The following is a 27,158-nucleotide window of genomic DNA, read 5'->3' as shown; positions in this document are numbered from 1 at the left end:
TCTTTCTCCTGAATTTCTCATAGCTTTTTAATGCCAGTTCGCTGTTAGGAAAATGGTGCACCTTTTTGTCCTAGTTCAAATATGACAGGGTTTTTTGCTCCAAGTACTTTCTTTGTCTTTTAAATATAACAAAACTTTTTATTTATCAAGCAGGGTATCTCCTGAAACTAAGTATTAAATGTTATACCTGAAAGGTGTCCTTTCAACTTCAGATACCATGTTGGATTTAGTTTTAGGAATGAAGTAGTCCTTAACATACAATCTTTTGTTTAGCAACTGCTTAAAGTTACTAAACTAAAGGTAACAGAACTGAAAAAGTGACTTACAACTGGCCCTTGCTTTTATGACCATCGCAGCATTATCAGCCATCTTGCTTAGCAACAGGAATTGTGGTCGTAAGTCAAGGACTGCTTCTGTTGAGTATTGTTATTGCATCACCTGAAGAATTTGGCCATTTCCCCTCTTTATTGCTGCTCAGTTGGAAGCAATACACATGTTTCTCAATTCATTTCTTTCTCTCATTATATGAAATTAATTGAAATATTTCCATAAACAATAATTTGATTTTTCACTTTAGCTTAATTTTCCAGATCTCCCCCTACAGATTCTTAAAGTCATATCATTCTGTTTCCTTATTCAGTGGATTTGAGAGCAGTGTTTCCTCAATGTGACAAGTTTGCAGTGTGTGGATTTTAAAATCCCACAATTCCACAGCCAACATGGGCACTGTTAAGATTTCTCTGAGTTGCGAAATCAATTGCCACACACCTGGCAATTGACAGGGTTGGAAAATGTAGATTTTTGGGAAGCTGTCTAAGGCAATCTTCATAGTTCCTCAGAGTAGCATGTTCATATGACAGGTAATTCTCGACTTACAACAGTTCACTTAGTGACTGTTTGAAGTTACAGTGACACTGAAAAAAGCGACATGATCATTTTTCACACTGATGACTGTTGCAGCATTCCCATGGTTACGTAATTTACATTTGGGTGTTTCATATCTGATTCACGCTTATGATGGTTGCAGTGTCCTGGGTCATGTGATCACCTTTTGCAACATTCTGGCAAGCAAAGCCAATGGGGAAACCAGATTCACTTAACAACCATGTTACTAATTTAGCAACTGCAGTGATTCACTTTACAAATGTGGCAAGAAAAGCTGTAAAAATGAGGCAAACCTCAACAAATTTCTCACCTAGCAACATACATTCTGGGCTCAACTGTAGCCGTAAATTGAAGATTACCTGTATTTGTAAAGCAAATAAAAAAGTAAAATATTTTTTAAAGTAAGATCACCTTTGGAAAGTTTCTTAACATGGTTTCTTGGATGTGAATTGCTCTTACTTTCTACTTGGATTCTTTTCAATTTCCTCATCTTACCAGTCTGAAATTTCTTAGGGGTCTTCAATTCAAGCATTAAGCAAGCCTCAAGATTTTTAGATTTTTTGAGCCCAAAGACATTATTTAATTGTTTAACATTCTTAAAATCCAAGATCCTTTCTTTGTAATTGCAGTTACTAATAAAATAAATGTTTGTTTCTGTGGCAGACTTGTTTTGAATTTGGTGCTGGCTTAGTATTATCAGTTACCTTTCTTGAGATAATTACCATTTATACTCCTATTGCAGTTCACCTTAAACTTGGCTTAAAATGTCCTTTCATATAACTCAAATGAAATACTGAATTATAAGTTCCTTGTTTTGCAATGAAATGTGATAGACTGTGTCTGGGCTAGCAGAAGTCCTAAGCTGCTGTGACAACTTGATTGTAGTGTAATTTAAGTATCCTGCATCCTTTCAGCAATAAAATATGAATCCTGTGAACAAAGAAACCAATTCATCAATTTAAATTCCTGAATTTACTACAGGTAGAAAAATTTAATCACAGGGTTCTTCTGCCCCTGATAAATTTATCCACAATTGAACCTTTGGGGTAAAATATAATAATAATGAAACTTAGGCTATGTTGATTTAGAATGGGCCATAAGAAAGTATTTTTTTTTACTAAAAGAGTCCATGTTTAGCGTTATATTTTAAACCTTTTTTTTTTAAATTCTTGCTTCTCAAGCAGCTTTCACTTCTGTAAAGATTTAGGCCTGTTTAGCTAACTGAAGTAAAAGTCCATGAAACTCTTATTCTGGGTGAAGTTCTCAATCTATTAAAAAAATCAGCAAACTTATATAAATACATGCCAATTAGTTTGCTTATCTAAATCTCTCCAAGCAAGGCTTTAATTAACGGCAAGATGTGTGTGTACACACACACATATTCTGCTTATGTGCCCTGAACATAATACTGCATTACTCTAATGTTTTTCTTATAATCACACACCAATTTTACTATGTACCTACGAAATTACCTTATGTTAAATCAGGCCTTTTAGCTAAGTCTTCATAAACAGGAGTGATTTATTGTCTTGGATTACAGAGCTTATATCTGTATTCTAATTTGGAATCTGTTTTCCTAACTTGGTGCCTTCCAAACCTGTTGATCTTTATCTGTGTTGGCTGAAAATTAGGAGAATGACATCTACACAGCTAGAAGGAATATTAGGCAAGGCTATCAGTGTTGTGCAGCTTTACTGGGAGGTGGCAAGAATTAAGTTTGGGATTTCCTTTTCTTTCTTTCTTTTTGCATTTTGCAATCCTATTGATAGTTTCTCTATTTATTTGTAGTAATAAATTACACTGAAATGGGGGAGATGGACTAGAATTTCTTTTGTTGTTCAGTAGTAAAACTTTTTGTGGAAAAGGAAGAACAGGGCTACTCTATAGTTTTTGACTTACAACCACAACTGAGCCTGGATTTTTTGTTTTAAGTGGCTACAGTTGTAAGTTGAGTCAGACCCAATTTTAGGACAACTTTTACAGAAGTCATTCATCAAATCAAACAGCCATTAGGCTAATCCAACTTCTACAATGAGCCTTTCACCCCCCAATAAATTAGCAAAAAAGGCCACACATTGCTATCACATGACTATAGAAAACCGCCACCCTCATAAATGTGACCTGTTTGGCATGAGTCTGAATTGAGATCATGTAATGCAGATGTGATGCTACGGTGTGGATATAATCACTTTTTCCATAGCTTTTGTAACTTTAAACAAATAGTTAGATGGTTAAAAGTCAAGCACTATCTGTACAACAATCTAAGTGACTAGTAGAGCTACTCATCAAAGTGTTACTTTTTTTGTATATTATTATCACCATCTAGACATTGCCTAGAGTTTTGCAGCCCAGATAGCTTGAGTAACAGAATTGGAAGGGACTCCTGCCCAAGACATTTCAGACAAATGGTTGTCAATTTCAACTGAAAAAGCTTCTTGGAGGAAAAGCGAAATGTTTTCAAAGAAAAATCAGTTCCTTCTTGAAAAAGCACAATAATGACCTGGATGACTGAAAATCTCCATAGACATTAGTATGGGAAGTGTCAAAAGATCGCATTTGTTTGGGTGCCAACTCCTAAGAGCGTTGTGATAGGACTGTTAGATCTATCTAGTTCCTCTGCTTTCTGAAGTCGGATCTTAAGCAGGCACTTTCAAACACACCTTCAGTATTTTCCTCTTTCCTCTCATGTTACATGGCATGGAAAGCTATTACAGGGGTCTTCAAACTTGACAGCTTTAAGACTTGTGGACTTCAACTACCATAATTCCTCCTCCAGGCATGTTAGCTCAAGAATTCTGGGAGTTGAGGTACACAAGTCTTAAACTTGCCAAGTTTGAAGACCCTTGGATTATAAGGAAGCTGCAACATAAAGAAAAGTAGATGGAATCAAGAGAGAAAGCTGGTTTATTGGCAGCTTGTTATCTAAATGGCAATTCAGTCCAGGTGACAGAAAATTTGGGAAGAAGTATGTCAAATCATTCAATAACTTCACAGTAATAAACTCACTATAAAGAAGAGTTGGAAAATTTTCCTAAGGTTACTAAGATTCTGTATCTTCCTTCAGAGTGGCATTAAAGGTATCTTTCTGAAAATCTGGATAGGTCTTGTTTTTTTAAATCTTACAAAGCTGTATGGGACTTGAAAATAACAATCCATGAAATACAGCAGAAAATATATGGAGTAGCAAGAACAATGGTAAAAATTACAACATCTGTATTCTTTAGGCTTAACATAGCTAGAGCACTTATATACCACTTCAAAGTGCTTTAAGCCTTTTTGAAGCAGTTTACAGAGTCAGCATATTGTCTCCAACAATTTGGGTCTTCATTTTACTCAGCTTGAAATGATGGAATGTTTCCTGATATCGTATCTTATTCCCAAATAAATAGGGAGGAAATATAGGCTGTGTGTGTATCTCTGTATTTGTATCTATATGTGAAAGTGTATTAATGATTGGAAAAGGCAGAATGGCAAACTGCTTCCCAAATATTGCCAAGAAAAATGCATGGTTGCTTTCATACTGTTACGAGGAATTGTACTCAACACAAAGCTGTTTTAACTCAAGTAGAGAAGGATGTCCATAATATGACCCCCAATTTTTAAAACCTGTTCTTCATATAATCTGTAACTTTGATGCTCTGTCTACAATATGTATGGATGATTATGTTTTAAATATACATCATGTTTTCTTTATTAAGACCCTGGAGCTAGTTTGCGATACAAATGCACTTTGGTGCCTAAAATACTATTCCTATCCTACCTCCAAGCTGTTGCATTTCATACAGATGTAGGAAGCCATAATGGTGTCCTGGAGCTCCAATATTCCCTCCCCTCCTATTCCTTTCTCTCCACCCCCACCCCCAGATGAATATATGGATGAAAAGGATGACAAGCCTCCTGCAAACAGGACAGTGCATGCCGAAAGAACTCAGTTTGTTCATGCTCATAAATCAAAACACTCGCATCTGGAAAGTCAAGCTGGTATCCATAAATGCAAAATCTTTTCAGATGGTTACAGTGACACAGACCTGATAGATATGGAAACAGCAACTTCTCCGCCAAACAAAACAAAAGGAAAAAAACACCCTTCCTACAACCTTCAACTGAAATATCTGTTGCTTCATACAACTGATGCAAACTTATTTCAGGCACTCTTCTCTGGCTGAGGATAAGGACAGGGAAAACTTTGCCAGTTCTAGTGTGGATCTGATGAAGTGGACTATTATCTGCAGGGATTGTTGGAGCAATCTGCGTGTGAGTCTTTAAGTCTTTAAGACTCAGGTTTATAGAGATACCTTCTTGGGAGCTACTTAAAAAAAACTTATTAAACTCCTGGCTTAACTCTAGTTTTATCAGAAAGCAAAATTATCAAAATAGAGAGATCCCTTTCGTTATTTGTCTGCAACTTTTACGAAAGCTTTAATTATTAGACTTGTTTTTGTAGACCTGTTTTCTCCTTGAATTCCCTTGGGTTGAGACTGTGCTACAACAGGATCTGGTTTAGTGAAGACCTGGATAAAGGGATGGTTGGACACAGCTCTGACACAGAAGAAATATGGAGCACTTCTTTAGGAGGAAGGGATTCACTTTTAATGGAAGATTAAATATAATTCCTGTGGTTTCTGTCGAAATAATAGCTTTTACAGAATAAAGAAGGATAGGAAGTGGGGGAGTTACTGTAAAAGCAAAAGTCAGCAATCTTTGGGCCGGAAGCCAATCTGGCTGTCAATGCAGTCCAGGGCTCCCTGCTTGCTTTTACTACCAGGAAGTTAACAGCTGCTAGAAGGAAATTGTATCTGCTGGTTTCCTCTTGCTATTGATGGCTTGGAATCAATAATGAGCTTGAGAACTAGTGGCTCACCTGCACTGTTGAAGTCAGGTGTGGCAGTCAGAAAAATCCTCACTGCCTCCTCTTTTCTCAGAGCACCAAAATCCCAGCAAAGAAGACAATGAAAGGGTGCAAGAGATGGATTTTGGAAAAGGATTAAAAGTGGATGCATAGATACTTCCTCTGATGGATCTCTCAGAGGTAAAAGTGCTCCATTTCTCTGCTATAAAGAAAAAGGATCCTCTGTGGATTAAGGTGGAAACACTAGACTTCCACTGCAACTGTGGAAGCTCATGGTGACCCTGAGGCCAGTCACATTCTCTTGACCCACTCACCTGTGGGGTTATTTTGGATATAAAAGTGGACAAGAAACTGCTAGAGATGTCACCTTGAGTTTTGGGAGAACACATAGAATATAAATTTAAGAAATACCTTCAACTTCTTTGAATCTGTAGATTATTTACAGACTTCTTTGTGTGCTTCATTTCATTATTATTTGTATCAAACTCACTATTAAAGACCTTTAATAGTGAACACAATGGACACAAGATGTAATCTTTTAGATTCTCTAATACAGGGTTGTTAAACTTACCATCTGCGGGTTGGATGCTTCACGCACTGGTCACACTCACCCCCAGTTTAGGGAAGGGGGGAAAAGTCACAATATGTCAAGTTGCGACATGATGCTGTGAGTTTGACACTCCTACTCTGTACCCCTTGAATGTATTCAAAATTGTAATTGTTGCTCTAGTAATATCTGCCATGTTGAAACAGCTGCATATGGCTCCTAGCCTCAAAAATAAGATGTTTTGTTTGCATGTTATAGAAACCTATCAGTTTGTAAAACTAGTAAAAACTTAACTTTGGCTATGTATCCATTTGGTGAATAAACAGTTGATAATTATGCAGTACATTATGCAAAATAGAGTTTTTTTGTTTTGATTTGGCCTAATTCTGTTACAATTGGAAAGATTTGTGGCTGCTGTTTGCTCTTAATAGGCCTGCATAAAAGTGACCACTCTATCAAGGTGATCTCCAACAAAGCCAACCAAATAGTTTCATTTTATAAAGAATTAAAGTGCAGTGATAATACCAGAGGAATAGTTTTGTTGGATCAGACCAAGGCTCATCTTAGTCCAGCATTTTGTTTTCCCCAATAGTAAATCAGGTACTTCAGGGTCCTCACAAGGAAAAGATGGAGATAGGCACCTCTCCTATCATTTTTCCTCTGTAGTTATTATTTGGATGCAAGAAGCACCGACTTGGTAGTAACATTAAATCTTCAAAGTAACCCTTGATAGATTTTCCCATTGATTTGCTAAATCTGCTAAATCTCCTTTTAAAACCATCCAATTTAGCAGCCATCACCATGTCTCGTGGAAATGAATTCCAAAGGTTAATTAAGGTTAACTAATCAAGGAGAGAAGCAACCTGGAACTAAGGAGAAACTTCCTAACAGTGAGGACAATTAACCAGTGGAACAGCTTGTCCCCAGAGGTTGTGGGTGCTTCATCACTGGAGGTTTTTGAGAAGAAACTGGACAGCCACTTGTCTGATTGAGCAGGAGGTTGGACTTAAAGACCTCCAGAGTCCCTTCCAGCTCTATTCTGATTAAGCAAATTAAGATATATTACAAGGCATTGATCCTAATGCAGTAAGTTCTTAAGGGATTTGTGTATGGCCACTGTGAATTTTTTTTCTTATTCATATTCTTTTTGTGTTTTTAATCAGTTAACAATCCATAAAATCCGAAGCCATCTTATTTTACATCTTCTTAGAGCCTTTAGAAACTTGTCAAAATCCAAGCCTACAATGCTTACAAGATGACTTCTAGCCCTTCCATCTACTGACATTTAAAAATGTTTGGATGGGAGTTCCATCTTTGCAGAACTGCTGATTTTTCTTCAGCAAGACTCATTGTTCTGTATACTTAACTATTTTCTATGGTTTTTTTTTCCATCTTTATCTCGGTGCTCCAAATAAACTGACAGGACTTTAATTTCCTTAGTACCCTATTCCCCCCCTCTTTTTAAAGTGTTACATTGGATATCTTCCAGTCCATTGGGACTGAGGCCTGTTTGAGGGATAAATGATATATTTTACTAAGAAATATAGAGAAAGTAGTACAAGGCTTCAGCATCTGGCCTTTTCTTTTGCTTTTGTGGTGAACATAGCTGATTAAAGTTTATTTGAAAAAAATATGGTTAAGTAACCCATGGCTTATGAATTCAGTAATTCTAATTCACTAGCTCAAATGTATCCATAAATGGAAGAATTTACATTTATTTTCTGAGGAGGACTATTTGCAGTGAGAAATCCACTTATGTATAAATTGCATTGCTAAAACAAAGCTATCTGCCCAGTTTATTTGCCAGAAGTGTGGAATATCTTTGTTAAAATTGCGAGCAATCAAAGAACCCAACAAACCTCAATTTTTCCTTTTTTTGATGATTGATTCTGATCCTCTTGCTTCTCCTCCATGCTGCATCGAGAGCCCAGGACGGGTTGACTCCTTCCTGTGATGTCATAGCTGAGTCTGTACTAAGATATAAAAGCCAGCCTCCGGGAGAGACCCCAGCTTTTGACTCAGCTCCTTTCAGTCAGTAGCTGTGTCTCTGAAAGCGTTCTGTTAGGTTGCAATCACCAGCGATCTTCAGTACTTTTTTCCTCTCTTCAAGCAGCTCCCAGGGATCTGGGCAGCTGCTCTTCCAGGAGAGCCCTGCAATGTCGACAGCAGCGTCACAGAGCTCTGTGCAGGCAAGCTGGGCAGCATCTGCAGACCTCCCCCACGCCTGCAGTTTGGAGCGATCGTAAACACGATCGGCAAACTGATAAGAGCTCCAGCCAGCCCTTGCTGACTTCGCTCGGGGCTCTGTATAGCCTAAGGAGCGATTCTTCAATCTTGGAGCCTGTTTTCCTGTAGTCAGTGGCCATCTTGGATTCAAGCCTTCCACCACAAGGTGAGCGGCCATTTTGTAAGCCCGGGGGCCATTTATACCCTAAGGGGCTTAATAGAAAAATTTCTAAACAGCTTCTTTCCAATGCAAGAGCCTTTATTTTACAAATGGAGCAAGATAAGGCTCAGGCAGAGCTCCCCCCCAGTGGAACAGTCTCTTAAGCCCAATAGGAGAAAAAGACGTGGCAACGCACCCAATCAGTCCAGAGGGAGGTGGCTGCTAAAATCAAAGCTAAGGCTCTAGCCCTTAAGAAGGCAACTCAGGCTGAATTGAGGGCAGAGAAGCGCAGACATGCAGCTCTAAAGAGGCAGTTCAACAGAACTATTCAACAGAAGGGAGTGCAACTACAGCATGTTTCAGGTGATACTCGTGGACCCCAACCAAGCCCTCCCAGGGGAGGAGAAGTTATCTATGAGCCTTTCCATCCTCCATCCTGGTCTCTTGAGGCTCTTGCTGTACAGTCAGCTCCTCAGGATTTAAGCAGATCTGGGCCTTATTTCCAACAGGCTTCTGTGCTCTATGCTCCTTCCCCTCCCTCCAGGCCTCGAACCTCTCCTCAATCTAGGCCTGAAGCCACCTTCACTCCCACAGCAGCGGGCCTTCAGCCTTCTGCCTCTACCTTTGAGCATAGACCAAGGGATATCCAAGATGTAGTCTCATCAGCCATTAGGCAGGGATTGGCTGAAGGCTTCAAGCAAATTCTTCAGCCTCTGGAAAGGGTTCAGGCCCTTCTCCCTTCTCAATCTATAAGTTCCTTGCCTCATCATCCTGATTTACACAGACCTCAGGACCTCAGGGTCCATTCCTCTCTACCAGAATGGGAGGAGGTTGATGGGGAAGGAAGGCCTTCACCATCTGAACACAGTTACTCCTCTCATTCAGAATGTGAAGAGGGTGAGATTTTTGACCAAAACCTTTCAGAGGAAGAGGATTCTCACCCAGAGCAGACATCCTCTGCATTGGGCTTCAAACCTACTCTCTTCAGACCATTACTCAGCAAGGCCTTGGTCATTGCCAAGCTGTCGCCAGAGGAAGTGGCTCCCGAGCCACAAGGAAATCCCTCTAGCCAAGGGGATTCGTTCTTCTCCAAGCCTGTAGTGCATGCAGAGGTTTTGCCATTTTGTTCCTGGACATGGTCAAGGAACAGTGCGCTTCTCCTTCGGCAGCTCCTCGCCCATCTTCTCTAGATAAGCATTTCTACAATGTCAGCGCAGCTCTGACAATGCCCTGGCAGTGACTTCTGTTGACATTCCGGTTCTGGCCTCGTTCTCATCTTCGGGCACTCCCATGGAGCCAGAAGATATCCTGAAACTGGATGATAAACATTCCGAACAGACCCTCAAGCGCAATCACCAGCCTCCTGCTTGGGCTGTTCGGGCTTCAACAGCAGCATCCTTCTTCACCAGGGCATCCATACGGTGGCTGTGCCAACTCCAGAATAGATTGCCTGCTTCTGTCTGACCTTCGGTCTCACCAAGACCCTAATAAGATTATTGCGGCGGCGGAATTCATTGCGGATGCCACTCTCAATTCTGCCAAATTTGCATCCAAGGCCATGGCATCTTCTGTAGCAGCAAGAAGACTTTTATGGCTCCGAAATTGGCAGGCGGAGTCATGCCAAAAATGAAAGCTGGCTTCAGTTCCATTCGCAGGCGATAAGCTTTTTGGCGATGCTCTGGAACCTTATCTCATTGAAACCAGAGATAAACGTAACATTCTCTCTTTCTCTGGGAAGAAAGCCGACTATCGCCCTGCTCCTTATCGCTCTCCTGCCTTCCAAGCGGAGACCTCATCTTGCTTCCCCTGCTCTCACAGGCCATACTCCCAACGCCAAGACCAACGGGCGGAAACATCTGGCAGGCAACAACCTTCTACTGGTAAACTGCCCTTTTGGGGGGAGGGGGTCATTCCTTTCATCGCTCTAAGTGATCCCTCGTTCTCCCTACCCATCGGAGGTCGCCTAGCCTTCTTTGCCTCCAAATGGGAGGAGTCAACGAAGGACACCTGGGTGCTCAGCACTATTAGGTCAGGGTTACAATTGGACTTCCTAACCCCACCCCCCAAAATTTTTTTTGATCTGTCCTGTGTCTCGGGACATTTCCAGGCAAGCCCTCATGAATCAGGCCATTCAGCACCTTCTTGAAATCAGGGCTATTCAACCTGTTCCCCCGTCTCAACAGGGATGTGGACTTTACTCTCGCCTTTTCATCGTTCCCAAAGCCTCAGGGGGGGTGGCGAGCCATACTTGATCTAAAATTTCTCAATCAATTTGTAAAATACAGGTGATTTAAAATGCAGACTCTGCATTCTATTTTAGAGAGCGTTCAAGAGGGCGACCTCCTCTCTTCCATTGATCTCACTGAGGCTTACCTCCATCTCCCAATTTGGCCTCATCATCACCAGTTTCTCCGTTTCTGTTATCAGAATACCCATTACCAGTATTGAGCACTTCCCTTCGGCCTCTCATCGGTTCCAAGGGTCTTCACAAAGGTTCTGGCAGCATTGGTGGCATCTCTGCATTCTATTCTAGTGAGGATCCAATGCTATATGGATGACATTTTGATTCTTTCCTCTTCCATTCTTGTGACCCATCGTGATCTGCAAATTACCCTGTCATGTCTCCAGAGCCACGGATTTTCCATCAACACCAAAAAGAGCCAGCTCTCTCCTACAACCAAATTGCAACACTTGGGAGCAGTCATTGATACCATGTCGTGCCAGGTTTTCCTGTCCCCAGCTCGTGGAAAGAGCCTTGCAGAGATCATCAGCCAAATCCAGCAACATCAAATTGTTCCCCTTTTGCTGCTGTCCAAACTTCTGGGGGAGATGGCTTCCTGTATTGGCATCGTCCCGTGGGCTCGGCTCCACTCCCGAGCCTTCCAGTGGTTCCTGCTTCCCTACCAACGAGCAGGAACCAGCCACTCATCCATCAAGGTCTCACTCCCGCCACAAATCTGGAGATCTCTCAATTGGTGGCATTCCCCATCTATCTGGAGGGGACTCCTGTTCAGGGACCCAGACAGGCTAGTGATAACCACCGATGCCAGCCTCCTGGGTTGGGGTTCCCATATGCAGGGCCAGATAGCTCAGGGCGTTTGGTCCAGATCCGAACAGACCCTTCCCATAAATTGGCTAGAGCTCAGAGCCATTTTTCTGGCTCTCAAGCATTTCAGGCAATCAGTGACCAGCTCTCATGTTCTAGTCCTTACGGACAACATGGCCGCAAAGGCTCATGTCAACCGGCAAGGGGGGACGAGGTCCAAAGCCCTCATGAGAGAGGCTCTACGGTTGGGGTTATGGGCAGAGAAACACCTGTTATCGATCTCGGCGGACCACATCTCCGGGGTCAGCAACTCCCAGGCCGACTGGCTCAGCAGGAACCTAGTTGACCAGGAAGAATGGTCCATTCTTCCGTCTCTATTCAGGGATCTTTCTCTCAGATTCGGAACACCGGAGGTGGATCTTTTCTCCACTCCCCAAAACGCCGAAGTCACCAGATTCTTCATCAGGTTTCCTTGCCAGGGAGCGGAGGGGACCAATGCTCTTCGGTGCAGATGACCCAAGGGTCTCCTCTACGCCTTTCCCCCACTTCCCATCATTACGGCAGTAATTTGGAAGAGGTTGGAGGAACGTGCGGTGCTCCTCCTGTCACCCTATTGGCCAAGGAGGCCCTGGTTTGCGGACCTGGTCAACCTATCGGTGGCTTATCCTTGGAGGATCCCTGCCCATCTAATCTCCTTTCACCAGGGGGCCCTGCTCCACCCAGAGCCCCAGTGGTTCAAGCTGACCATGTGGCACTTGAGCGGCAGCGGCTAGAGGAGGCTGATCTTCCAGAAAGGGTCATCCTCACTATCCTGGCTTCTCGCAAGCCTTCTACAAGGCGCATCTATGATTTTTCCCGATGGTGCCTCAGGGAGGGTCTTTCTCCTGCTTCAGCCCAGTTGGCAAAAGTTCTTAGCTTCCTTCAGCATGGGCTGGAGAAAGGTTTGGCCTCCAACACCTTACGCAGGCAGGTTGTGGCCCTCTCCTCAGTCCTTTCATGGGGTTCGCTTCCTTCCTTATCCCATCACACTTCAATCAGGAGGTTTTTGAAAGGGGCTTCCAACCTGCACCCTCTGGTGGTTCACAGGTATCCTTCCTGGGACCTTCATTTGGTCCTTAATGCCCTTACAAAGCCCCCCTTTGAACCCCTTAGAAGAGTGTCTCTCCGTTTCCTGACTCTGAATGTAGTGTTCCTTGTTGCCATCACTTCTGCCAGTAGGGTTTCCGAGCTTGTTGCTCTTTCCATCAGACAGCACCTTTGTTCCTTTCACGATGATAGGGTTGTTCTTCGTCTGGACCCCTCATTTATTCCAAAGGTTAACACCTGGTTTCACAGGTCCCAGGACATTGTTTTGCCTGACTTCTGTCCTCTCCCCCACCATGACTTAGAGCGGCAGTGGCACACGCTAGACGTAAGAAGGACTCTTAGCATATACATTAAGCGCACTTCCTCCTTCAGGAAGTCGGAAGCCATGTTTGTTTCCTTTTTCCCTTCTCACTTGGTGCACAAGGCCTCTTCTCCTACTATTAGCAGGTGGGTCAGGTCTTGCATTGAGCAGGCCTACAAAGCTGCGGCCCTTCCGGTTCCCCGAGGTCTGACGGCACACTCTACCAGAAGCGCGGCCATTTCTACTACCTGGGCGACCCAAGCATCCTTGGAGGAGATTTGTCGTGTGGCCACATGGACATCCCCATCTCCTTTCATCAGACACTACCATCTGGATGCTTTTGCCTCGGCGACTGCAGCCTTCGGCAGACGGGTGCTTCAACGAGTGGTTCCACAGTCATTGTGATGAGCCAGACGAGGACCCGCCTGTGGACATGCAAGCTTTGGTATGTCCTATCCTGGGCTCTCGATGCAGCATGGAGGAGAATGGGAGTTGGTAGAAGTTACTGTGAACGCCCTTTCTATCTATGCTGTGAGAGAGCCCAGCCCCTCCCTTGATTCGTCCGGAGAGGGTAAGACATATTTCTGTATTTATTTTGGGCTTTCAGAGACACCTTTCAGTCTGTCAAGTATCTTCGCCAAAGCTGGGGTCTCTCCCGGGGGCTGCCTTTTATATCTTAGTACAGACTCAGCTAAATGACGTCATAGGAAGGAGTCAACCCATCCTGGGCTCTCTCGCAGCATAGATAGAAAGGGCGTTCACGGTAACTTCTACCAATGCCCAATCTGCCTCAAAGTATTCTGCTTAATTTACTGAACTGTCTTCAGTTACCTTTTAAACCAACATTAGCAGTTAATCTGGAGTTAACTCTTATTTTTATAAAACTAGGTGGCTTCCATTAACTATCCAGGTAATATTTTAGCTGCATATACTGTTTTGTACCACAAAGTGATAAGGTTTGTCTAATTGATGCATACAACGCTTTGTGCTAAAGAAATTTGTTAGCAAAGTTTTCTACCATAGAATAAAAACTATATTAGGCCTATTTTTGTTTAGGATACAATTTTGCATTAAATCATTCTATGAACCTAGTTTGCCTCCTCTGATTTGAGAAAATACTTTTGTAAATGTTTTACATCAGTGGAGAGGGTGATATTTTTGCCTGTGATTTGCCTTTATGAAGGGGAAAAAGTCAATAACGCTTGCAGTTTATTTTGCCCTCCTATATATTAGGAAAAAATATTTTGCTTTAATTTGCAGAGACTTCAGACAGGCTCAGAAAAGCTGTGCCAAATATGCTCCATAGGTGAGAAGAGTATAGATAACAGATTATCCATCCTTTATTTAATGGTAATCTATTTCTCTGCCTATGAAACCATCATGCTAGCATTTCCTCTACAGCAGTGGTCCCCAACCTTTTTTTTGTACCAGGGACCGGTTTCAAGCAGAAACATTTTTTCAAGGACCGGGGGAGAAGAGAATCGAGTTTGGTAGTTTGCTTGCAGACGTTTCATTACCTGACTAGGTAACATCTGATGTTGTTACCTAGTCGGGTAATAAAACGTCTGCCAGCAAACCACCAAGTTCAGGGAGCGCCTCGGCCCTGCCTCCCTCAGCCCCATCCCTCAGGTGTCTGCCTCCTCCCTCCCTCAGGTGTCTGCCTCGTTCCTCTCTCAGTCACTCTATCGCTCCTCCAGTAGCCCAGGAAGAAACTGCTTCAAAGAAGCCGGGGGTGGGGTGGCTTTTCCTGTCGCCACAGCTTCCCGGCGCCCGTTTCACCCCACCCGCCCGCCCGCCCGCTCGCGGTTCAATCCCACAGTGCTCCGTTCTACCTGCCTGCCTGCCTGCCTTCTTCGTTTGGAGCAGCTTTGGCTGATAAAAAGGCGAATAGTTATTATTCTCAGCCGAAGCTGCTCCCAAACAACCAGACAGGCAGGCAGGCAGAACGGAGCACTGTGGATTGAACCGCGAGCGAGCGGGCGGGCGGGTGGGGTGAAACGGGCGCTCGGGAAGCTGCGGCGACAGGAAAAGCCACTCCCCGGCTTCTTTGAAGCAGTTTCTTCCTGGGCTGGTGGAGGAGCGAGAAAGCGACTGAGAGAGCTGAGCCAGAGAGCAGGACAGGCTTCGGTTGCTTCCTCCTCCCTTCTTTCATTTGTGTCCTTGATCCCCGATCCCAGCAGCATTCACGAAGGCGAAGAAAGGTGCCATTTTTTTTATTTTATTTTCTTTGCGGCCCGGTAAAGAGTGCTCCACGGCCCGGTACCAGTCCGCGGCCCGGTGGTTGGGGACCCCTGCTCTACAGTACCTTATTAAGTTGCTGCTTAATTCATTGTAGTTCTAAAAGTATAGGCCTTTAGTTTCCAGTGAGAATTCTACTGTCTGGGGAATTCTGGGAGTTGAAGTCCACACAACTTAAAGTTGCAGCAGTTGAGAAATTCTGTTTTAATAACGGAAGGCTTAACACCATTGTTATGGTGTTAGTTTTATCATTAAGATAAGATTAGAATTTAAATGGAGTTCATGTAAAGCATGGGTATGAAACTCGTGACATCACATTGCCATCACATGATGTATAATGACTTTTTTCTCTTTGCTAAACATGTTTGGGTGGGCATGGACAGCGCGATACTCATCCAGCTTTCAGGCCATGAGTTTGACATCCCTGAATAAAGCAATAGTGAAGCATATCATAGGAAAAGAAATAGCATACATGGAAGAACCACTGTATTTTCTTTGTGGTTTTTTTTAGAGTTCTGTGATTTTAAAAAAATACATCTGTAACTTGTTCTTAGCTCTAAGTATTAAGCAAAAGTTGAAAGAATGTACTGTAAGCCTTTAGAAGGTTGTTCAGTTTTGCAAGCAGCTGGAATAAAAAATTATTCCACTAGATTATTATTAGGCAGCAGGACAAAGCTGGTTGATTAAAAAATTCCCCTGAATTTCCTTTGACTCCTGGTGACTCCATGGACACATCGTGTTTATTTTTAAAGTAAGTTGTACCAATTTCAATGGAATGTATTTCAATCACTTTTAGGAAGGAAATGGTCTTTCAAAGCCTCATTACATTGTTCCTTTGGAGCAGCAATCAGTCATTGCACAAGAAATACTATCAAAGCATCTTTTGTGATTGTGGTTTCCTGTCCCCACATAGGTTCTTTTATCTGGATTTCAAAATTCTTATAGACACATCTTCATAATTGCTCACTGGAGATGTGGGTACTTTTTGGTAATTATCAGATCTGTCATTCCTGCCAAAATTCATGTCCAAAGACCACAATAGGTTCTTCCTTGATCACTTGATTCTAACCTATTGTTTTGACTTGTAGAAAGTGGCATTCATCAATTCGTATAAAATTGAAAAATAATAGTGAGTGATGAACCAATCAAAAGGAATTGCAAGAGAATGCCAAGGATGATGGAGAATTTTCAATAAATTATTAGGTCAGTGTGCAGTGCTGTGAATTATTATTCACAAGCAATGAACTGGCGCAGGCTGGTGCTCCTAGTCTTTTTGTCATAATGATTTCACAAATTTAGAATTATTATGATGGTTTAGCTTTATAGTCATACATGTATCCCTGGCTTGACACTCTGAACCTTACCAGAAAATCATAAGCCAAGAACAGACTCCAGCTTCTTTGGCAAGTAGAAGTCAGAAAACCTACTCCTAATCTTGGCTTATGGCCATAATTGAAGTTATGGTTGTAAGTTGTGGCCATTGTTATGTGGCTCACCACATGATCATGATTGATTTTATGTCTTTTTTTATGTGTGTCAGTTGCTAAGCAAACCTCAGTCATTAAATGAGCATCATCACTAAACAAACCAATTTTCTTCAATGACCATTTTTCACTAGAAACCAGAAACAAACATGGAAAATCATATTCAATTGACGATGTGATGTTGAAAATGGCTGCAAATGTGAACTGGTTGCCAAATGCCCAAAATATGATCACATGACTGCAGAAGGGAGTGTGGCCATTAGAACCAGGTCAGAAGTAACCGGGAGGCCTTTTGTAACTTTGGCCACTAAATGACCAGCCCTTAAATGAGAACTACCGGTAAAAGCAAATAAGGTAGTACTTATGATTTATTTTTTTTGGCTTGTTTTGCCAATCTTTGTCAGCATACAAAACTACGTAAGAGCAAAAGGTGAGTATGTCCAACATACTATTTTATAAACATACGCCATAATTTATAGCAATTCTGTCCTAGTGGACCAATTCTGCATCTAGTTAGGTTTGTTTATGTTTCCCCAGTTATATTTTAAAATTCTCTTTGAAGTTTAAACTGAAGTAAATCATTGCAGTAATGTGAAATAGATCAATGCTCAAGTTATGGCCAGATGGTTATGTTTAAAGATTTCCATGTGGCTGGCAGATAACTATTTTGCTTGTGATATTAAGCAAGAATAGACAGTTGGCATCTGGTGCTTTGCTTGGAAAGCCTGCTGTTGCTCGAAACAGGTGACCCCATCACCTTTTACTTTGCCATTTTTAATTAATACGGCTGATAGAGCAGTCAATAGCATCTGTAGTGAAGCTTTTCAAGCTGTTTGTTTGCTCTCTGAGCTAGCCTGGTTCAAGCAAGATGTTTCTTAACCTTTAGAATGGAATGGAATGGAATGGAATTCTTTATTGGCCAAGTGTGATTGGACACACAAGGAATTTGCATAAGTTCTCAGCGTACATAAAAGATATAAGTGATAAATCATGATCATAATCATAAATAAATTCATCATAAATCATAAAATACAACACTTAATGATAGTCATAGGATACTAAAGAAGCAATCAACATAAACCATACTAGAAAACTAAATAAAATAATATAAATCATAGAGATACAAGCAATAAAGTTATAAATAGAAAAGGAGATAGGTAATAGGAAGGATGAGAAGAATAATTGTAATACAGCTTAGTAAATAGTTTATTGAAAAATACATTTAATTTTAATAGTTTGATTGTAAAATATTTTACAGATATATCTTCTGCTGTTGAAAGCATTTCGTTAGCCAAACAGAAACAAAATATGCATTTCCTGGTTTTTATAGAATTTGGAAAGAAACATTTTCTGAGATAGGATTACAGATCAGAGAGAGAGAGAGTAAAGTTGCAAGTGAAGTTGGGAGATTGAGAATGGAGGATAGATGTATTGATAATGATTTCTCCTTATGTGTGAAGGTTAAGTATTGGATAGGTACAAAAGTGAATGTGACTTATTGTCAGTTACTTTGGTTGGGCGAACAAGCAATATTTCTTCCACAGGGTTACCATCTCTTAAGTAGGGCATGTGGATTTTTGTTCTGTATTTTCTCATCCCTATGTAATTTATGTTGCAACAGATGATGGAGCACTTAGCCAGTCTTGGCTGATCTCAGAAAAGATAAATATGATTAGCTCTGGGTGTTGGGTGGGGAGACCACCGATAAATGCCAGAATTGTAGAGTGGCCTGAATACTTAAAAATAAAATCTGGAAGAAGGTAAACTTTATCATGTATGCTTTAGCTTTATTCTTCATTCTCCTCCATTTGCTTTCCAAATAAAAATGAATGTTTTCTGTAATTTTATCAATAAGGCATACACAGGTTGGTCTAGCTGCAGCTTTCTGTTATGTAGTTATTTTTTCTTCTTATCCCACTTAAGAATATACAGATATGACATTGTATATTTGAAAGGCTGGAGCGATTCACCCATACCTCTTTCAGTTGAACACATCATTAATTTGGAAACTCTATGTTCCCCGTAAGTGACCTAAATCTAATAGTGCCAGTATTCTAAGGTGACCTATCCCATAATTCCCTTCCCTGCCACCACCATGTTTGAATTCAAGCATGGTGCATCCAACCTGCCTCTTTCTTCAGCTTTTCAATGTCTTCCTTTAATTCATCTCTTCTTTGCTGTTCTAACATTTCACTGTCCATAACATTGTTTTTTCTGCAGTCCTCACCATGGCATCCATGGAAGAACATCTGCAGTCTGTATTCAAGTGACACCCAGCCCAAATGCTGCAAGTGCTTGTCAGGACAAAACCTGCAATTTTTGATAGGGGGAGAGGCAATCCATCCCTGACTGGCTGCTCTGTGCATGCAACATTTTGTGTATTTTTGTTTACATGCCTAAGTATTTCATTTTATACAAATCATTGGCCTACTGTCATCCATAAATCTAGGTTCTTTTATTTCTGAGTATACCAAAACATACATGCAGTCTTAATTCTGTGCAGGAACCAAAAAAAGTGTGTGTGGGGTTTTTGAAATGAAAGTTATCTTTTGTGAGGTGTAGCTGTGAAGATGTTGGACTGGAATAGTAGAAATATTGGTTTAGGTGTATCAAAGCTGTTACTTTTGTCTTGTAGATTTTTAAAATTCATTTTTCATATTTTTCTTCAGTATCTCTCTTGGAAGAAGGCCTTGTAAGAGATTATTTGCTGTTAATATAGCAGTGTTCTTCAGCAAAGTACTTACCTGGTGACCTTGGGCCAGTCCTTCCCTCTCAGCCCAACCTATCTCATAGGGATAGGTTGTTGTTGTAGGGAAAATAGGTGTTATATATGTTCACTGCCTTGAGTTAATTATAAAGTAATAAATATGGGATAACAATTGTATAAACACAACATTAGTTAAGATGTTCAAAGACAAATCAGCTAAATGCTGGAAGTGCCACCATACACGTAGAACATATTACCATATATCGTGGTCTTGTATAGAAGCTAAAAGATATGGACAAAATTACACACATGGTTGATAAAAATGATAAAACAACACATAGATTTGAAACCTGAAATATTTTTATTAGGAATGGTACCTGAAGGTTACAGTAAAGAAAAAACATATTTAATTATACATGTATTAACAGCAGGCAGAATTGTATTTGCTCAGAATTGGAAAAGTGATAAGATACCAATAGAGGGAAAAGTAATTGAAAAAATATTTGAATGTTCAGAGATGAAAGAAAAAGAAGAAACGGAATATTATATGGTTGGAAAATAAAGCAAATTAAAATGAACTAGATGAATATATAGAGCAATAAGATTGTTAAAAAATAATAGATATATTAAAGAATAGCTATAAGAAAATGTGATTATTGTTATATTGGCAAGAAAAGTATTAATTATAATTGTAAGCATAAGATATATGTACCCAGTTGACACAGTTAAAATGAAATGGAATTATTGTAAAATATAAAATAATTTTTTAAAATAAAAAGTAAAAAATAAACAACAAATAAATAAAATAAATAAATAATGGAACTAAGTTTTAAATTATTTTTTCCCAAATATTTTCAAAGATTTTGAGCAAGGATAGTGATACTTTCTTAGCACACTAGAGGTCAGTGTATAATGAGAGGAACTTATTCAGAGGGAGTTTCAATACAGATTTATTGAGTCAAATCACTCAAAGAAAGCTGTTGCTTTTCTTTTGTAAATTTTTAAATTTCATTTTTAATATTTTTCTTCAGTCTCTCTCTTGGAAGAAGGCCTTGTAAGATGTTCTTTGCTGATAATATTCCAATATTATAGATAATGTTCCAATATCTAAACAGTACTCAATATCTAATATACTAATTTTCCAATATCTAAGAGGCTGTCACAGAGAGGAAGGGGAGTCAATCTATTCTCCAAAGCATCAGAAGGCAGAACAAGAAGCAGTGGATGAAAACTAATCAAGGACAGAACCAATCTAGAACTAAGGAGAAATTTATTGACAGAACAATTAATCAGAAAAATGACTTGCTTCCAGTGATCCAACACTGGAGGTTTTTAAGAAGAGATTGAACAACCATTTGTCTGACATGGTATAGCTTGAGCAGGAGTTGAACTGGAAGATCTCCAAGGTCTCTTCCAACTCGGTTATTCTGTTATAAGTAAAATAAAAAAAAAAACAGAGTACAACTTCAAGTTAAGAATATCATTTGTGAGGCCATTGTTTCAACGTATTTGCCAAATATTATGATCTATGATGTGGCCTAATTTGTGGGTGTGGCTTGGTGGTCATGTGATTGGCTGGGCATGGCTTGTATGTAAATATTATAAATATTTATATAAATATTGAACTTTTGTTAAAAAAAGAGTACCTTTTACCCAAAAATCAGGCAAAGCAGGCAGGCAGATTGAGTTGCTTACAGAATCACAGATTCATTCAGAGATCTATCTATCTGCCATTGATTAGCTCAGTCTGTCACACAAAATTTGCTTGCAAGCAAGCTCATAAAATTTGCTAGCAAGCAAACTCACAAAATTAACTCACAACACACCATGTATGTAAATATTGAATTCTTTATTTTAAAAAAGAGCAACTTTTACCCAAAATCAGGCAAAGCAGGCAGGCAGATTCATTCAGAGATCTATCTATCTGCCATTGACTAGCTCAGTCTGTCACACAAAATTTGCTAGCAAGCAAACTCACAAAATTAACTCACAACACACCATGTATGTAAATATTGATTTTTTTTAATTAAAAAAAGAGCAACTTTTACTCAAAATCAGGCAAAGCAGGCAGGCAGATTGAATTGCTCACAGAATCATTCAGTGACCTATCTGTCTGCCATCAGCTACCTGTGTCTGTCACATAACATTTGCTTGCCGTGAGCCTGCACTGAATAATAGAACCTTCAGTCCTAAGGGAGGTTCGACTGTGCTTAAAAGCAGAGCCGAAGATCTAAAGACTAGCTAGAAAGCAAGAAATCCAACCATTTCCTGCTTCCTAGCTAATCTAAATTTCCCAGCACAGCAGAACAGCTGATGGTCGGAAAAAGGAAAAATAGCAATTTAGCAGGCAAGTTTGCTGAGTAAGGAGTGAGTGGGCGGGGAGGGTTCCCGCGGGCCATGTGGGAGGTGCAGCCTTATGTTTCTGCGCAGCCTGGATTAATTGCTTTGGGGGGTGCTGTGGGGGTGAGATTTCTCTGCAGCCCACCAAAATTTTCTTGTGGCCCACCAGTGGCCCACTGGTTGGCGACTGCTGATCTCTGATATCAGAATCTGTGCACATTGATCTTATCTGGAGTCATCTTCTCTGTTTGAGCTCTACAATCTTAGTTCAGAATTCAGAAAGGTTTGGTTATATATTCATGTTGCTTTTATTAGCATGATCTCATGTTCTCTCAGCATCATACTGTTAATCTTTCAGATTAACTATCTTTCATCACCTTTAACCCTATCTGTTGAGGACTTCAACATCATGCATTGTTCTTTACATTCATAAAATTTCAGATGATGTCGTAAGGTGCTTAAATTGTCTCTTAAAATGTTTTCCTAACATTTGTTAAATCTACTCCTGATTGTCAGGGGTGTCAAACTGGATTTTTTAGAGAGCCAGATCAGCATTGTAGTTCTCCTCTGCGGACTGGCCAGGGGAGATAAGACAGGATGGACGCCTCCTTCAGCGCACTATGCTGGCCAAAATGGAGCATGGTGGGGGTACGCACAGCCCCCACGCACCCGGTTTTCAGCTTGGGCGCTTTTCTGCAGCACTTTGCTGGCCAAAATTGGTTGCAGGATGGCCCATTTTGGCTATCATGGTGCTTGAAGGAGGCATCCATCCTGTGCCACATTTTTGCTAGCAGAGAACCGCAACCGATCCTTTGCTATTTCCAGGTCAGCCCTGTGATCCAGATTTAAAGCACCCCACAGGCCGGATTTGGCCTGCACGCATTGACACCCCTGCCTTACTGTGATCACAAGTGGCTCCATTGTATGATGGGACATTAACAAAGCTTTGCATTAGGCACCCCTTAAGTTCAAACAGGCAATAATTATTTCATTTGACTTGATGGTCCCTTTAATGATCATATCCTTTTTATTTCCTCTAGGGAAAAGTAGTTTCTGACAGAAAAATTCTCCAGAGAGTCGGTGTTGATCAGCTGTGCTCTGGGCAGTCAACTATTAAGGTGAGTTCTTAACAAAGGTGGCTTTTAGAAGCAACAGACCTCAAGAGGTAAGGCTATTTTGTCTATAGCCTTACCTCTTGAATACATCAGGAAGGAAGATTGATTGCTTTATTAATTCAGTTCTTGAACCAAACAGACAGATATAAAAATTGACCTATAGGTCATATAATAACTATGACCATGGAGTACAGGTAGTCCTTGACTTACAACTGGTCACAGTGACTATTCAAAGTTACAATGGATATATTTGGAGGCTATTTATGTCCCAGATATGAAGTTCACATGCCCTCCCACAGTCATGTGGCCGAAGTTTGGGTGGCTTGGCAATATGACCTCATTTTGGGTGTCTGTCCCGCAGTCACATGACCACAGTTTACATTGATTTTGTTGAAAATCTAAATTCCAGTTTTTTGGGGAAACCAGATACCCATGCTAAACCATCGGTTTGCTTAATGACCACAGCATTCACTTAACAAGTGCAGTGGTTCACTTAGCGACTGCTGCCAAAATCATTTTAGTACCTTCATGCCTTATGTCCATGATGGACAGGCTTCATTACAGTTCTAAGCCGAATACTACCTGTATTGATCACATAATGCAAGGTTTTGTCCTACTTCAAACTCACGTGTCACATGACATATTGCAACTTTTTCCCCCTTCACTACATCTGGCCCACGGATTGTGAATTTGATAGCCTTGTCCTACTTTCTTCTCAATAGACTGGATATTTTCACTGCTAATTATTGAATTTATTAGTGGAGCTTCACTAATGAATACAGTAATATGGAAAGGACTATACAGAGTTTTACCCTATAGTATTAGACAGGCTACTAAAGAATGAGTTCTGGCTTTCAGGCAAGGAATCTGAAACATAAAATAGGGTGCGCTTCTATTTTTCTTTATCAGTATAGCATATTTCACAATGAGAAGCAATGGAAGTATTTCCTACAAATTTGCTGTAATGTTAGGGTAGCTACATATAGTAATAATTACAATGTCTCAGCATAACAGTATGTATTTGCTGTATGCTCAATTTGGCCTTGCATTGTTATATAGATTGTTCCCAAATACTTTCAAATTGCATTCAATAAATACAGATAAAGCTGTAACATTGATATCGGAAAAATTCTGAAGTTGTAAGAAAATGGAAAACTTGGAGAAGACCTATAATTAGTTTAAGAGTATTCCACCTAAGAAGACTTAGTTTTCATGTCAAAGCTATCTTTTATGGACCTGTTTCCCATCTGGACAAAAAAATATATGTTACTCATTAAAAACTAATAATTCTGTTCATAATGACCATTAATATTATTGCTGTTGTTGTTTCTACTCATAATACTGATAGCAGTAACTATTGCAAGTTATTGGAGGCATAAAAAATAAAATAAAATGGTTCTCTCTCAGCCCAACTCTTCTTACATGTTGCTGTGGAGAAATAGGAGGAGAAGGAGTATTATGTGTACAGATAGTCCTCAACTTACAACAGTTCATTTAGTGACAGTTCAAAGTTACAAAAGCGCTGAAAAAAGGGACTTGTTCACACTTACAGCTGTGGCAGCAACCCCACAGTCACATGATCAAAATTCAGGTGATTGGCAACTGACACATTTATGACGGTTACACAGTCCCAGGGTCATGTGATCAGCTTTTGCAACCTTCTGACGAGCAAAATCAACGGGGAAGCCAGATTCGCTTAACAACCATGTTATAAAACAAATGCAATGATTCACTTAACATGCGTGGCAAGAAAAGTTGTAAAATGCGGCAAACTCACTTAACAAATGTTTCACTTATCAACATAAATTTTGGGCTTAGTTGTGGTCATAACTTGAGGGCTATCTGTATTTGCCACCTTGATTTATTTTATAAAATAATAAAGGTGGTAAATAAATAAATTTTTGAATGAAATAAGTAAATAAATTAATATATGTATTGGATCAGTCAAAAATTTAAACGGGATATACTTTTTCCACACAACTGTAAAAAGTTGTGTACTGTATGTTAGGCTTTTAGAATATCCTAAAATGTGTGTCGGTAGTCTTGTTTGTGTATGAGAATCAACCTGTTTTCCAAAAAGGATCACCTTCAGAACCTAGTAAGAGCCATGGAATGTTCTTTATTTCTCAGCCTTGGACTTCCCATCCCTTGCGTTTCTCCCTTCCCCAAATTTCTACAGAACAACTGCTGAAAATGACATAGCATCTTAATTCTTACCATGACTGACATGGTAAAAACTAAGAAACTTAAAAAGTAAAAAAACAAGTCAACTGGTTCATGTATTCTTGGCAACAATGAAGAAGAAGTTGGTAGTTGTTTTCTGGATTTTTTTTTCTCTCTTCCAGCTTTAGTATGCAGCTTTTTGTTTCTCGGTGGTCTCTTATTCAAATAGTAAGCAGGTCTGATGATTAACATTTCAAAGGTCATCCAGGGGATGTTGTCTGCTAAGTTTCCCACATACAAGGCAGAAAAATGGCACCCATCTCTTCCCCCAAATCCTGAAAGATGGAAAATCATATCAACCACATCCCTTTTGCCTCATCACAACCTCTGTAAACAGATAAAGTACTCACAGCAAAATCTCCTCTGCCAGACATTCTTGAGGAAACATTGGTTATAGGTTGTGTGCCAAAGCCAAGTCTTGACAAAGAAAGCTGGTTCTGGGCCTAAGTCCAATCTCAAATTAGGCACTGTCTATGATGCCCGTAGGTACCATTTTAAAGCTTCCTGCGCAAGTTTACAATATTAAACCCTCTCCTGAAAGAGATGACGGCATTCTCCTGAATGGGGTGGCAGCTCTGTATATATTGTCTAGGTAGTGTTGGCGAAGTACAAGGTTTTGTGTTCAGTCAGTGGTTAACCCTTCTGGAGAGAAGCTGCTTGAAAGACAATTGTTGGCTATGCGCTTTAACTTCTAGCTCCACAAGTTGCGAACAAGGCAGTCCAAAAATGCCTCTCTGGATCATTTCAAGCTCTCGGGGAAACATGAATGTGCTTATTAGAATTGTTTGTGAATGAGCCAATCGAGATGGCCTGGCCGCGAGGGTACAGGCAGTGTTTTCCTCCTTTCTCTCCTCCACCCTCCTCACACCAAAGGGAGGAGGGGAGAGTGAGGCAGAAGATATAAGCTCAAACAAAGCGAAGCTGTGTCTCTGAATCGCTCACATGCCCTGGATAAGTAAAGCTTGACCCTGAAAGTGAGAGGGTGAAAGAGAGAGAAAGAGAGAGAGAGAAAGAAGTGGAATTATGATCTTAACAATGGAAACGGGTAAGATTTTTACCGGGCGGAGGGGGGGGGAAGGAAGCAAATGTGCTCATTACAATTGCTCTCTTAAGAAAATCCGTGCCTACACCCTAATTAGTGTGTGATTGGCTTAAAGAGTATCTGTGGAGCATGTCATGTGAAATCCTTGTGGGGGACCTTCATCCCTGCAATATGCCATTTTTAATGGAGCTAGAAGTGAGATGGGAGGTATTGGCAGGCAGGCAGGAGCAATCTCTCAGATCAAGCCGTGGGCTCTGATTTATTTCACAGAGAGTCATCTGTGCTAAGCATTGAGAAATTCCAAAGAAGCAGCGTGTGGCATAAGGGAAATTTTAACAGCACGCTGTGAAGTCTGGTGGATGTTGCAAACCCCATGATACAGGTTATTGGGTGGCTATGAAAACTTTTTTTAAAATTTAACCCCGCATACTTTTAAAAAAACAAATAAATGAAGGGGATAGCAACTTGGGTTATTTGTAATAGCAACTTGGGTTACTAGAAACATTTCAAATGACTTCTTCAAAACTATGCAGAGGGTGTGTTGTGAGTAAATGTTGCTCTGGTTAAATGGTCACGAAGAATTCACATTTGCTGGATGGCTGTGAACAAAGGCATAATTTTATGCTTGCTTTAGGAGGGATTCTTCTGAAGATGGCACTTAGACCTAATTAAACTCCTTGGTTCTAATATACTTGTTTTGTTTTCCTTACATTTGCTTACATGGCTATTGTTCTAGCACTCAGTTTTACGGAGTTACTTAAAAATAAGTGCATAATGTTCAGTAGGATAATGGTGGGTAAGGTTGCAATTCTAAGCACAGTTGCTTGGAAGAATGTCTCTCTGAGCTCGGTTTTAAGTAACACTTAGTTTTAAATAATACATTTAAAGATTATTCTGTTAATGTTATGT

General features: G+C 40.5%; 1 protein-coding gene across 43 annotated transcripts in view; it reads left to right on the top strand.

Moving 5' to 3' along the window:
* SVIL (supervillin) overlaps positions 1-27,158 on the top strand; it is a 175,580-nt gene that overhangs the window by 26,777 nt on the left and 121,645 nt on the right. For 19 of the 43 annotated variants that reach the window (XM_087945129.1, XM_087945126.1, XM_087945124.1 and 16 more), the window contains exon 2: positions 22,910-22,987. The exons of 2 other annotated variants lie outside the window; for them this stretch is intronic. Coding sequence is in view for 19 of the 41 variants with exons in the window: in XM_026672199.2 (XP_026527984.1) it covers positions 26,231-26,252 (22 nt within the window). In the remaining 22 variants the exon portion in view is untranslated. Of the gene's footprint in view, positions 1-22,909; positions 22,988-26,086; positions 26,253-27,158 lie in introns of those variants that run through there. 22 more of the 43 variants (XM_026672199.2, XM_087945111.1, XM_026672197.2 and 19 more) reach the window with 5 other exon arrangements.

The sequence above is a fragment of the Notechis scutatus genome, chromosome Z (genome assembly GCF_049901735.1).
Source record: "Notechis scutatus isolate UNSWTSFEM ecotype Mainland chromosome Z, rNotScu1.2, whole genome shotgun sequence".
Classification (NCBI taxonomy): domain Eukaryota; kingdom Metazoa; phylum Chordata; class Lepidosauria; order Squamata; family Elapidae; genus Notechis; species Notechis scutatus.
This window is presented reverse-complemented; position numbering and strand designations above follow the sequence as displayed.